This window comes from Branchiostoma floridae, chromosome 2 (genome assembly GCF_000003815.2).
Source record: "Branchiostoma floridae strain S238N-H82 chromosome 2, Bfl_VNyyK, whole genome shotgun sequence".
Classification (NCBI taxonomy): Eukaryota; Metazoa; Chordata; class Leptocardii; order Amphioxiformes; family Branchiostomatidae; genus Branchiostoma; species Branchiostoma floridae.
Genome location: NC_049980.1, coordinates 22,632,852 through 22,646,144, shown reverse-complemented (window position 1 = coordinate 22,646,144; position 13,293 = coordinate 22,632,852). Strand labels below are relative to the sequence as shown.

The following is a 13,293-nucleotide window of genomic DNA, read 5'->3' as shown; positions in this document are numbered from 1 at the left end:
GTTGGTGACAATACTCAACATTGAAAAGTACAATATGGTATGCCTTGTTGACTTCACTTATTTGTTACAGGATGGCTGCCTTACTGTCCAAGTTTCGTATTGATGTCCATGATGTGTACGTGCTGGGAGACATGAACCACAAACCCAGGGAAACTAGGTCAGATACTTGAGATACTTCTAAAAAATGTGCTTGTTCTTCAGCAGTTTATCGACAATTAGGATACATTCTGCCATTTTTGGGGTGATTTTTAGGAAGGGCTTACAGTACCTGCTCCTTGGGCGTTGGCTTTGTTGCATATGTTTGTCCATCTGCTAAATACTGTAGTAGTAAAAAACCTTTTGTTTGGTTTGCGAAGCCTCCCCTTCACATTTTATATTTAGGGAAGTGAAGACATGTTCTCTATGATCTTACAGTAAGACTGAGTTTGACAACTTGATTGACCCGTGGAGACTGAAGGAACACCAGTTTGAGTCTGACGAGGGCCGCCGGCTGCGTGAGCAGTACCCAGAGAAGATCTCTGACGATGAGTATGAGACTGTCCGAGACAGAGTGAGTCAACATTTCATGGTCATCCTACAGACAAGTCAGCTCAATAAAGAACAGGACAATACCCTTCAGCTAGCTAGAATAAGATTCATGGGCATTTACGTCCCTGTCAATCTTACCTTTTGGGATTCTTAGGTTTAGATGTGTCAAAAATGATAAGAAACCTCTTATGTGGAACCTTGTTAGTCCTTTGAAATGTTAAATTGTGCATGTCATTTTTGTAGGTTAACAGACACCTTCGTCTTCGCGAGCTGCTACAAGAACATTCCAAGGATGCCTCCCTCATCGTCATGTAAGTAACATTTTTACAGATTTATCCAGTACTGTAAATACAGTTACATTTGTATGTTTGCAGTGGTTTCTTTTTCGCTGTACCAGATGAAGTTGCAATATTGAATGAATAAAATTTAATGAAGACATTTATTGCACATATTGTATAACAAACTTAAAAGAATTTGACTACTTGTCACTTCAGAACAGATATGTTTCATAATCAAAGATTTGTCTAAACCAATTAAGAACATGAATTTGTCTATATTACTTAGGAGTATGAAGTAGGAAAGCATAGACTGTATCAGTCTATAAAGTTCAACTGCCCTATTGCTTTGTAATCTACATTCTAGGAACATGTACTACAAACTGGTGTCCATCTATATTGTGACATTGCTTTGTTGTTGTATACAGCACATTGCCCATGCCGAGGAGAGGTGTGGTGTCCACAGTGATGTACATGGCTTGGCTGGAGATACTGTCCAAGGACCTTCCACCTGTCCTGATGATGAGGGGGAACCAACAGAGTGTCCTTACCTTCTACTCCTAGTCTCCTCTGCATCCATACATGTAGCTTATATCCAGCTCTGCTCTGCGTCCCCTGCTGGTCCTGGAGATGGTCAGGCTTGACAGAGAGATGGGCAGTGCCACTTGGCTGTAGGGATGGCCACAACAGAAAGAGGAACAAGATTTTTTCCACTCAGCAATCTGGCAGCTTCATCCACCTTGACAACACTGATATGCTGCTGCATCTCATTTTGTGTTTTCTGTTCAGCTTTTTCTGTCAGACGTCAAAACAGGTTTTATGCAGTCAACAAAGTCATTGAATGTTTCTTTCTACATTGTATATTATTACCTTATAACCTTACCTTACAATGCAAACTTGAGATAACTGAAATGTTACTGTCATTGAAATGTTACTTGGCAGTGAAAAAGTCTCATGGTATATTAAAAAAGTGTTTACAATGTATTTAGTGGATGCCATTATTTTCTGTAGACTGTGTCAACTGTAGTGGAAAGCTGTTTCAGCATATCATTTCAAAAGCTTCCGAATGGCAAGTCAAAGGAGAATAGCAATAGACAATCCAAAATGTTGTTCTGAAAAAGGCTTTTTTGTGAGTTCAAATATTTGGCCTCTGAGAGCACAGAACTCCCTAGTGATTCTGTTATCTACGTACAAGACAATCTCCTACATTTTTTTAATGTCCAGTGTAGGTTATTACAATCATAGCACATAATATCTTAATTCTTTATATGCACTTCTTGCACATACATTTACAAGTTAGAATACTGTCACCTTTAGAGAATTGTACACATTGACAGATTTTGTTGGCTTGAAGCTTGCTCAAGCAATTTTATATCCAAGTTAGTGCTTTATTTGGAATTAGCAACTACAATGTATAGTACATGGTCATGTCAGTATTTATCATTTGTTTGTGTGTTTAGACAACTGACATGGTACTAGAGGTGATTGCAAGTTGTTAACTTAAGGGATGTCCATATCCAAGAAATGAAAATGCCAATCCTTAAGGGGTGCCTTAGCCTTGGCAGTGAAAAAAGTCTTAGGAGTTTTAAAAACAAAGTCATGCTGTTTCTGTATATCATATGCATATAGTGGATATTATTCTCCGTAGATGCCATCTTATATATTGTACATATTTAGCAATGTTTGCCATATAATCTGTTTTTTAACAATATAAATTTAAGATATATATATGACTAACTTCATTTTTTGTACTTGAATATAATTATATGGTCACATTGTAAAATTCACAATGTACAATTTAGATTTAGCAGTTGAACTTCAGATCTTTTTATACAAAATTGAAAAATTGTCATGAATGTTTGTTTCTTTTGCCCTCAGAAGGAAGCTTCAGGATGAGGAATATATAAGCAAAGGAGATATGTTTTCTGTACCACATCCTACGTATATACTGCCTTACCTTTAATACTATGCAAGAAAATTTTCATTTTTGTCTAATAGTAAATAATAGTATGAACCTTTGTGACATTCCTCAAACCATACAGAGAGGTAGCTACAATGTATAGTGTAACTAGTTTCCTTGACTCTCCTTGCTGACCAATACAACTGTGGAGGCATAGATGAGACAGAGCATAGAAAGACTAAGGTTGACAATGAAAGGTTTTCTCTGTGGCCTTTTCCCAAAGCTTCAGCGTGCCAACTTGATTTTTATTCCTCTATTCCCTGCTACTCTTTTAGGCAGTTCTAATCAAGGTTGTAACTGACAGCAAATCAGAGCCTGGAATCTTTCTTTCAGCATAACATTGTACACTAAATTTTATGAATCATTTTACATGTACTTTTAAAGTTAGTAATCACAAAGCACCAAACCTAATAATGTCTATAATGTCTATAATGTAAATGTAGATGCATCAGAAACTGATCGTATTGAATACTAGTACTGCTCACTTTAGATCATAGTGAATACATTTTACAACTGGACCAAAATGCTTCAGTGCCTCTACGAACATATAGAAAATGAGGAAAGTCCAGGAATGCTTACACTGCCCAAGGCTGTTATAATAGAACATCCTATTGCCCCATTGACTTTTAAAATGGACTTACTCTAGCAGAATGATTTCTGCTGCAATGGATAGATTTATGCAATACTCCTCAATGTAACTGTATGTTGGGGTTATTTCATTCAGGGCGATACATAATACAGGTCTTCTGACAAACTTTCAAAGTGGATGACGGGTGGTCAAGATCATTTTGATTGATGTGGAAATAGTATTTGACATGGAAATGAGGGAATCTGTCTTCTTACTACTGACATTTTCAAATTAAAAGGATTTGCCACCCATTGTCTAACTTGAAGGTAATGTTGATTGTTGATCACATTTTGATTAATGGGGTAAATGCAATGCTGTTTTTTTTAATTACTTAGTACTCTACAACATAGTATTTCTGTAAATGTCAGTCTGCAGATGTTCCTTGGTTTAATTGAACATTTTGCCCTGTGTCAATCACCGAAAAGAAGACAGCTATTATGACAATGATAAGCAATTACTTGAATTAATATCTGGAAGAGTAATGCGTGCAAATGATATACTGTCTGTAGTAGCAAACATTCTAAATTAATACTCCGTGTCAGTGCCTCAGACTAGAAGTGTATTGTGTTGTTTGTTGCCACATAGCAAATATACAAGCTTTTGAACAGACCACATCTATTTTTATTCACTTTATGTATTATAGTACTACATGTATGTACATGTCATGGGCAAGGTATTTCTTTGTTCTAGCTGTTTGATGTGCATTTTTGGGACTGGTAATTGTGGTTAGAATAAAGAGTCATAAACATGTGACTTGTTGTGGATTTTGTACTGCTTGCAAATAGTTATTGTCTTCATGTGGTTGATTGCAGGCACCACTCTGGTTGCTATTTCGCAAACTTGTTGAACTCATTGAAAGAGGATGTTGCCAGACTTATTTGACAAAAAAAAATGTTTATGATCCAAAATAATGTATTTACAAGGAGCAAGGCACAATTACATGAAATCTTTACCTGTCCACCATCTGTTTGAAATTGACTTTTGCCTGCAACATGATTCCCCTTAGTTGTGGTATTCTCTCCTTATACATTTTGAACATTGTAATACTGTATATACATAGTGCATTTTATGGTTTATAGTCCACTTACTCTGGTGTCTCCCATTCAACCCCTTCTCTTGGTCTTTCTCATCACCTGATGAAATAAGTCTCATTTGCACCTCTACAGTTCCAAATACAGTTCGTACATGAAAGTGACAGATTCTTGTCAAGAACAGTACTAAAATTTTATGACCCTGTACTAATTTCATGTAAAACAGAAACTATTGAAACTGTATTTACCCTACAGACTACCATGTACAAATGTAACTCTATCTGTACAAATATACATTGTGACCAAATATTTAGTCCCCTGACCTATGCTACTTTCTCTGCCCAAACGACACCAGACACAGGACTGTTGTGTACCCATGGAATAGGTCAGGGTATTTTTCATCATCCCCCTCCTTTCCCCCATGGAAATTCCATTTCTCAGGAGTGGCCGTTTTCTTGGGCACATTCCGATCACACCCGACCTCCCCATTCCCAAAGAACCCAACTATGGGGGTGTTGGGGAACTCCTTATGGAATGCCTCAGTCTCCACGTTTCCCTTCCCGTAGTGGTAGTATCCCCTCCCCACGCAGGCGAACATGAAGCACACGCTGTTCTCCTGCGGGATGTTTGCAGCTTTGAGGCGCTTCATGGCGCCCTGTACGTCCGCTGGGGTGCGCACAGAGTGGTCCAGAAGGATGGAGGCTGCTTGCACATGCTCCCCAGAGATGGCAATCCCCACCAGCCCATCCCTCCGCTGGGCTCTGAAATTGTCAAATTGTCAGTTTTTAGATTGTCCTGAAGTTACATCAGCAATTATGTAAGATTTACCGTAAACAACGTTGCAAAAAAGAGTAATAACAGCTACAGTCCCAAATACATACAATTCAGTCAAATGTAGATAGCTATAGAAAAACAGTATACAAGTACCACACCCTGAAAGGACAATCCATCTGATTGCTGTACATGTAAATCACAAATGTGCATATCAAAAAATGAAAATGTTACAAATTGAAGACATGTAAAGACAGTGGCAGTCCCATAAATGACACATGTACTCACAAACTGAGTTCAGGTGGGGCGATGACCTCCTCTGGATATGCCCCTGCTATGATGATGTTTCCCTTGTACTCATTGAGCAGCTCCATACAGACCACATGCAGGGCAGGCGAGCCCAGGCCACAGGACAACAGGAGCACTGCCTTCAGGTGGGGGTCTGGCAGCAGTCCTGCAACAGGAAATATGGTCTTAAACTGGGGAACTGATCTACACACATTTATATCTTCCTGCAGGAAAAGGGCAGTGCTGAATGGAAAAGATTACAACTAGAAAGGCAATATTTTTTATGAAAATGCAAAATGTTTTTCTCCGTTGCCTTTTGTTAAACTACTCGCATGTGATACTACACCATTACATTTGTATTAGGCTCTTGTACATTGTATTTTGAATTTGTCAGAATACTAACCATATATCAAAAATTATTGTATTTCAAAAAGCAAATAGATTCGTGACAAGCAATGGTTTCAGGGGCTTTATTTTCCTCCTTTGCAAGAAAAAATCTGTACATGGACCATTTTCAACAATAACTCTGTAGCCTGGGTTCCATCCTATTTACAATGTAGTTTATGTGACCCCTATACTCGCTCCCTCAAAAAATGGTTAGCAGAGAGTATGCGAGCCTCAAAAAAACTAACTAGGATGGCACCATGGCTAATACTTAATAGTTAACTCTAAGACTAAAATACACAAAATTTGCATAATGTCAAAGTTTCAGGACATACAAACCTACAATATGAAGATAATAATGCTTACTTAATTGGTGGTTGTATATGTACTGTATATGTAAAATATATTCCATCAGCTTGATTTGCCAACTTGATTAGTGAGTGTTACATTACTGCTACATATGTACCTTTTCCACCTAAAACCTTCTCCCCATCCTCATTGAACTGCCCATGGATACATTCCTCGTTGGAGACATAGAAGGGCTGAACTTTGACATCGTCCATGTGAGGCAGGAAGAGAGCGGACATGGCTGGGTTATCCTCCACTTCTGTGATGACTGACAGGTCCGTAGAACAACCTGTGACGAAGGAAAGGTACAGGAGTGAGCTCAATGTTATGGCCATGCCAGTGTTAAAAAATCAAAAGATAAGGCCTGCAAGCAGAGAAAAAGGCTATTCCAAGGAGGTTAAAAATTAACCTCCTTGGCTATTCCAATCTCTTGTAGTGGAAAAAATAGTGTAAATCATAACAACATCATAATGCAAAATTTCTTCCACCATTCCATACATTTTCTCAGTCTCTGCTAATAGTAATACATTTAAGAATCGCAGCAGGAAAGTCATTGAAATTTTCAAAATCTCCCTTCTATATACATGTATAATAAATATACATGAAACACACACATGTATTGAAATATCAGTCTTTCTGTCTGGTGATACCTTCTACAACAGAATAGTAGTATTCAATATCCAGCTGTTTGGTTTAATTTGCATGAAATAGTCCTTACAGATCACTCCTGGCACTGTCACACCCACAACACTACATCCAACAGGCAGGGCCTCCTGTACTTTCTGGATCATGTTGCTCTCCTTCTTCCTCTTCCTCTTGTTCCTGGTGCTACTGGGTTTGTCTTCAGAGTCCCACATCTTTTCATACAGGGAACTCTCACAGAACAGGATGGCCAGCCTGGGAATACTGGAGTAGTCCTGCCAGTAGAACAATCATTCACATGTTAGAGATTCTAGCTTCCCAGAAGAAGCTTTCATTCTGCATCGAAGGATGCTCTGTTGAGAGGCTCAATCCACAAGTTCAAGATGGCAAAATGGGCAAAAGATTGTTGGTTGAGTTGTCTGTGTGTGTGTGTGTGTGCTATTGCTTGATGAGGAGAGTATATAACATTTACATTTACATACTTACCTCAAAGCACTCTGTCAGCTCATCCTTGACTGGCATGTCATCTTCTGTCATTGTCCATGTCATATCCTGCCTGGTCTGCAAGATACGACAGGCCTCCTGGTACCACAGCTTACATACCCTGCAAATAGAATAAAAGGCATTGGTGTTCAATACCATTGATTCCTCATTCTCTAACGGGGGTACACTAGTCTTACATTTCAGCCTTCTGTCTGATTAATGTTATAAGGTGACCAGCCAAAAGGGAGGCCTATTATCCTCTAGCAGCAAAAGGCTGTGTAATGTAAGATAACATAATTCATGATGACATCAAGAAACTGTATGGCACTTGTTGAAGGTTGTGTCAGCTGTATACGACAAAATAGAGGCTTGATATCTTTCTTTCGTGAGAATTTCGCATTACCTAAATCTCCAAGCAGATTTATGTCACAAACCAGATCTTGCATTTGTTTCCCAACATCTGCTTAGAGATAATAGATTGACCTACTTTCTTTCCGTTTTTGCAGACCCACTTTTAGAGAAGATTATGATAATGATGAAATAATCGTTTGTCAGCTATGCAGCCATGATTGACTTATTAGGTTGCAGCTGGCTCTTATATAAATTACTAGTATATAAGTTAACGTTACATATAAATCTACAGTTCAGTGTAGTCAAGGACTCTTTTTTAACCTCCTTGGTGTAGTCAAGGTGTGATTCACATCACTTCATGCAACATCGTCAACTAAGTCTTGCACATTGAGATTGATAGATTGGGGATGTTCTTTTTCTTTAGCTAGAGTAATAGTAGTCTTCTTTAATTATGCAACCAAGAATGTTTTGAAACCGGGTGCAACAAAGCAGGGTATTTAACATCGCATACCTGCCACTCTGGATCAGTGCCTTTGCTGGCAGATATTGCAGTACATTCTTGACTATCTGAGGAAAGGCAGTGAGCACCCATAGCGCCTTGTCTACAGAAGGATCTGCAGGAGGATCCTGGACACTTTCGGACGACATCTCACTGCAAACTTCAGCCTCCATGATGGCCTTTAAAATGTGGACTACCATACAATAACAAAATAGGGGTGTGAAAAAATTAAATATTGTACAATACTTACTAGTTTAAACCATATTTGATAATAATGTCTTTATATAAAGAAGTTTTGTATTCTATATCATGTTGTTATTCTATCTTTTTCTATCCAAAGCGTACTTTTATGAAGATAAAATTTCATATTTTCTCCCCTCTCCTTCAAGAATAGAAAGCTCCACAACACCGGGCAATCTGAATCACGTGGTATTGCTTTTGTCACGTGATCTCAATTTGCTACTGTCTTTTATGATATCTTAACATAACGATAGGTTTTTCCTATGATTAATTATTCTAAGACATTTCTATTGACCTTGCATGTTTATTCGTTACCTTTTTTGTGTACTGTTAATATTTTATGAGACTGTTTATGCGTTGCCATGACGTCACTACGCCGCCATTTTGAAGTGGCGGATGTTGACACTGGGCATGTTTAGCTGAACGTAACCGAAGATTTTCATGGTTTCTGACTGTTGCTTAGACGTTTGCAATGGGGAATGGTGCCAGCTCGGACGTTAGAGAAATACATATTGAACAGAGCGTTCTGAAAGATATGGATTTCGACAATAACAACCGTAAAAGCGGAAGGTAAGTTGTTCTTCCGAGACGCGTGCGTGTTTTATTTTTCATGCAGATATTTTAGACAAAGACCATCACCAAGGGTTCTTTGCTTTGCACAGCTTTCTTTAAAAAATTATGAATTGCATGCTGAACTTTCCAATGCAATAGTTTCCATCGACAGTATGTTGCTAACATAATTCGACAAAATGAACCAGGCTACATCTATACCTAAGGGACTGTACGATATTTATCAGGGGGGGAGGGCTGGTGCGTTAGGGGGGGAGGGCCATGTTAATTTTTTTTGAGGTGGGGGGAGGGCCATGTTAATTTTTTTTGAAATAGGGGGAGGGCCATGTTAATTTTTTGGAAAGAATTGTTTATACTATTTTCTGTTTTGATATCTTGACATGGCCCTAAAACTGATAAAATAAGCCTTCTGAATAGCCTAAAATGCAAGAGCTTCCGGGGGGCTTCGCCCCCCTAGGTCTTCCAAAGTGGCGCTGCCCTGGACCAGCGTTCCCGCCTGTGTCATTCCGTCTCCGGACTTATTTTTTTCTGGAAAGACGCACTCGGCTCGGCTGAGTTTCCCCAAATATTTAAGTTACAAAAGCGGTGCGCGGTAAATATGTGAAGAATCCAAAACTATACACTTTATTTTTTATTTACAACATTTCTTTTGTTTCAAAAGGACAAAATTTGTGGCAGAAAAGGGGCCGCAATATTGTTGTCAAGCGTCGATCGAGTCGGCTGTGCACTCGCATTGTCGTCTGTGGCACATGGCGCGGCACGCCCCCCTCCCCAGACAGACTGTCGATCGCAGCGCCCAGCACGTCTTTTCTGGCTACTCCTTCAAGGCTACACCGGCACTGATCACTGCCAAAGACGCAGCAGATCACCGTCCTTCGTATAATGTATAACGTTCTTGGTCTCTATGTAAAAAGAAATTCAGCGGTGAGCCAAAGATTTCACGCCGAAAACGGGGTTACCTGAGGTCGCACGAAACAAACGCACGCTCGTAGAAAATGACGGCTCGGCCTCGTAAAACCCGACCGATTCGATAAATGATAAATTTTAGTAAAATCATCGGGCAAAATAGAAAAAAAACACAAGGTGTGATGGCGCCGTTATTTTATCCTCTGGAAAAACTACTAGCATTTGATGCAGGAGGGCGCAACATCGATCGCACGAGGTAGGCATTCTTTATTCAATGTCGGAAAATTGGCAGGATTTTTCCATGGGCTGACGAACTCACTGGCTAAAGCCCTGTTTGGAAGCATCAAAAACCCAAAGTTTTCATATAGACATGACTGGACAAATAATACCCGGGCCAGATCACGGACTGCTGATTCCCCGAGCTTATAGCTATAACATATTTTTTTTGGGGGGGGGGGGGGGCGGACGTCGATTACTGAAAAACGGGAGTAAGAAAGGCAACCGGCATCCAATCTCAAGGGCATAATTTTCCTCTCAAATTGCAGGAAATTCTGTTTTAGAGGGTTTAAAAATCCAAATTTTCCCGGGGGAACATGCCCCCGGAACCCTGCCCCGACGCTGTGAAAAAATCCTGGCGAGAACACTGGCGCCCTTGTGCCCTAACGTCTATATCAAGATTATTTTATCGGTTGTTTTTCTACCCGTTTGATTATGCCTGTCGGGGGGAGGGCCATGTTGATTTTTTTTAGGTGGAGGGGGAGGGTCACGTTAGATTTTTTTGAGATGGGGGGGAGGGCCATCAAAAAATTTTTTGATCCGACTTCCAATGCACCAGCCCTCCCCCCCCGACAAATATCGTACGGTCCCTAAGCTTATTAAAGCCCCACATTATTGTTTCCGAAACGCTATCCTGAACTCGTGAAACTGTATATGACAAAGGTCAGGTTGTATTTCTTCATATTCGAACCCTACCCTGGTTGTTGGCAAACCCGAGACAACACAAACAGTTTACATAGCCCCCACATTTCTTGTGTGTGTGGGTTATTATGAGGTAAAGAACTTCAGGTTACATATTTCTTCAAAGTCAACACACGGATATTTTATAAATATAAAACTGTATATAACACTATGTGCCTTCAAACTAGTTTGCTTTCTCAGCTACAATGCCCAGCTTCTCTTGGTATGTTCATCACGCAAGCAATTAGAAAACAGCCCAAAAAAGGTACTGCAGCAACAATGTTCATGTTGGTCAGACTGTAATGGTCACCATTCTGATCTCCCACCTTCCAGCTTACCCAGCAGACTGGTGGCCAGACTGGGGTCAGCTGGTCAGGCCAGGCTGCGGCATCTGGAGGATGACCTGGCCACGGAGCGGGAGACGCTCGCCATGATGGAGGCACGGGCGCTGGAGGCCGAGGAGAGAGTCAAAACTCTGCAGACACAGGTGACTAGTAACTAGTAATTACTATAATATGTATCTCCAGGAGTGGGTAGAGTTAAGCATCTGTTGTCCAAACAATATCCACCAGTCCTTCAAAACGTCATGCAAATATTTAAGAAATATTCAAAGCTGTATTTCAATGATTTTGCACTATTGCAAGCCAGAGCAGTCCTCCTAGCAACTTTCTTTCACAGTGCAGATTTCATGATTGTGATTGATCTGTTTTCTGCCATATTCCTGACCTGACATACACTATGATGTTCTACACAGATGGCAGAGGTTGAAGGTGCCAACATGGAGCTGCTGGACAAAGTTGCCAGTCTGGAACAGCAAGTGGAGATGACAGCAGCTGAACAGGACAGCAAACCAGAGCAGGACTTCTCCAAGACTCTCCGTGCCAAGGACCTGGTACCTGTTTCTCCTCTGTTCTTACAGATGTAGCTAAGAAATATTGGTGGAACTAAGAAGTGTTGCAACAAGGGGACATATTAAGGGGACATATTAAGACATATTATTACATAATACATAACAAGGGGACATATTAAGACATATTATTTTTTAAGGCAATTATTTATGCCTATCACAGGAGTAAAATGTTTGTCATCTTACCCAAAATTTGAGCCTGGTATCCAAAGCTGTTACACCTGCCAAGACTCTGCTTTGGATACTAGGCAACCAAAATTGTCTTTTTCTCCTGTGATTAGCACATATAGTTGTATTTGCAACACAGTATAGTATTCTTTTATAACCCTCTGAATGTTGTTTTCCAGTATATACAGAAGTTGGAGAAGGAAACCAGTGCTGTTACACAGGAAATTTCAAAGATGGTATGTTTATTTTCCTATCTTATTACAATTAGCCATCATACGTACACCATTTAACCTGTAGGACTTACACTGGTAAGCAAGTAAAGGCCTGGGGAAGATTGCCCTGCTGACCATTGGATTAGCCACATAAAGAAACTGTAGCTCTTTTAAGTTCAGAACAAGCATGATAAGCAGAAGTTACAGTTTAAAGAATGAAATGTATTTCCTCTGTTGATTTCCAGAGAGAGAAGTACAAGAAGAAGATGAAGAGTGTGATGACCCAGCTGGCTGAAGCCAAACAAGAGTCGGCTTTGACAGTGTACAGTCTGAAGGACGAGGTGACAAAACTGGGGGATGAAAACTCCAAACTTATAGGTTAGCCATCAGTACAATGTTCTTCCTTTTGGGTGCATACATGTATACCAGCAATAGAGCAGAATGGATAACAAAATTGATTTATACAACAAAGCGTTTTTACCTCACCCGTGTGTATCCCTTCACTCAGGGCAATATTAAAGACAGTGACCAACAGTTTTTTGTTGGCTAGTGTACTGGTGTACAAAGAACTTTGTAATCCAGTGACGTACCAACCAAGTGAAGCTATTCACAAAAGGAAGTCTTAGAATATTCCATCAGTATGTTAATGTGTATTGGATAAAGAGGGGAAAGAGGGGAGATATGAAGCCTTGTGGATTACCCACTAGCATTTGTATCATTTGATGGAATTTCTTGAATTAAGTATCTCTTTCCTATAAGCTATTTCTATTTACTGGTTGGACAGCTGTATTTCAGCATTTACAATTTAGATTTTTTTTTCATTCTTAGCTCAGCTGGATAAGTGCAATTTCCTGAAAGATTACAACAGCCCGGACACACCAACGGAAGGGAGCACCTCTGAGTACGACGGTGGCCGCACCAATCTCATCCTGGAGCTGTCAGCTCAAGTGTCCGCCCAGGCTGACAAGATCAGCGAACTGGAGGCCAAACTAGCTGAGAAGGACAGGGTCATCAGGGAGCTCCAGAAACTCAACAGTTCAAAGGGCAGAGTTCACAGTGCAGAGGCCAGCAAGAGGCTGCTAAAGCCCTCACCTAGGGATGATGGCAAATTAGATGTCCAGAAAGAAATTGAGAGTAACTGGCGG

The 13,293-nt window shown here is 40.1% G+C and overlaps 3 protein-coding genes across 13 annotated transcripts in view; 2 read left to right on the top strand and 1 right to left on the bottom strand.

Annotated features, from left to right (window-relative positions):
• Positions 1–4,141, top strand: part of LOC118409368 (solute carrier family 12 member 1-like) — a 28,629-nt gene extending 24,488 nt beyond the window's left edge. For all 11 annotated transcript variants that reach the window (XM_035810350.1, XM_035810348.1, XM_035810344.1 and 8 more), the window contains 4 exons: positions 71–157; positions 415–550; positions 772–839; positions 1,232–4,141. In XM_035810350.1, coding sequence (XP_035666243.1) covers positions 71–157; positions 415–550; positions 772–839; positions 1,232–1,367 — 427 coding nt within the window. In that variant the 3' untranslated portion in view covers positions 1,368–4,141. The remainder of the gene's footprint in view (positions 1–70; positions 158–414; positions 551–771; positions 840–1,231) is intronic.
• LOC118409374 (F-box only protein 22-like) lies at positions 3,727–8,397 on the bottom strand. Its single transcript, XM_035810358.1, has 6 exons — positions 8,201–8,397; positions 7,342–7,459; positions 6,932–7,130; positions 6,332–6,502; positions 5,482–5,647; positions 3,727–5,183 (listed from the first exon to the last, which is right to left on the bottom strand). Exons 1-6 carry the CDS (start codon positions 8,386–8,388, stop codon positions 4,751–4,753), a joined length of 1,275 nt encoding a protein of 424 aa, XP_035666251.1. The 5' UTR covers positions 8,389–8,397; the 3' UTR covers positions 3,727–4,750.
• A 379-nt stretch (positions 8,398–8,776) lies between these two features.
• LOC118409373 (myosin-11-like) overlaps positions 8,777–13,293 on the top strand; it is a gene marked incomplete in the record, with an annotated part of 5,427 nt that continues 910 nt past the window's right edge. Inside the window, 6 exon segments of the mRNA XM_035810357.1 lie at positions 8,777–8,998; positions 11,195–11,348; positions 11,616–11,753; positions 12,116–12,172; positions 12,394–12,526; positions 12,977–13,224. Of these exon segments, the coding sequence (XP_035666250.1) occupies positions 8,901–8,998; positions 11,195–11,348; positions 11,616–11,753; positions 12,116–12,172; positions 12,394–12,526; positions 12,977–13,224 (828 nt within the window).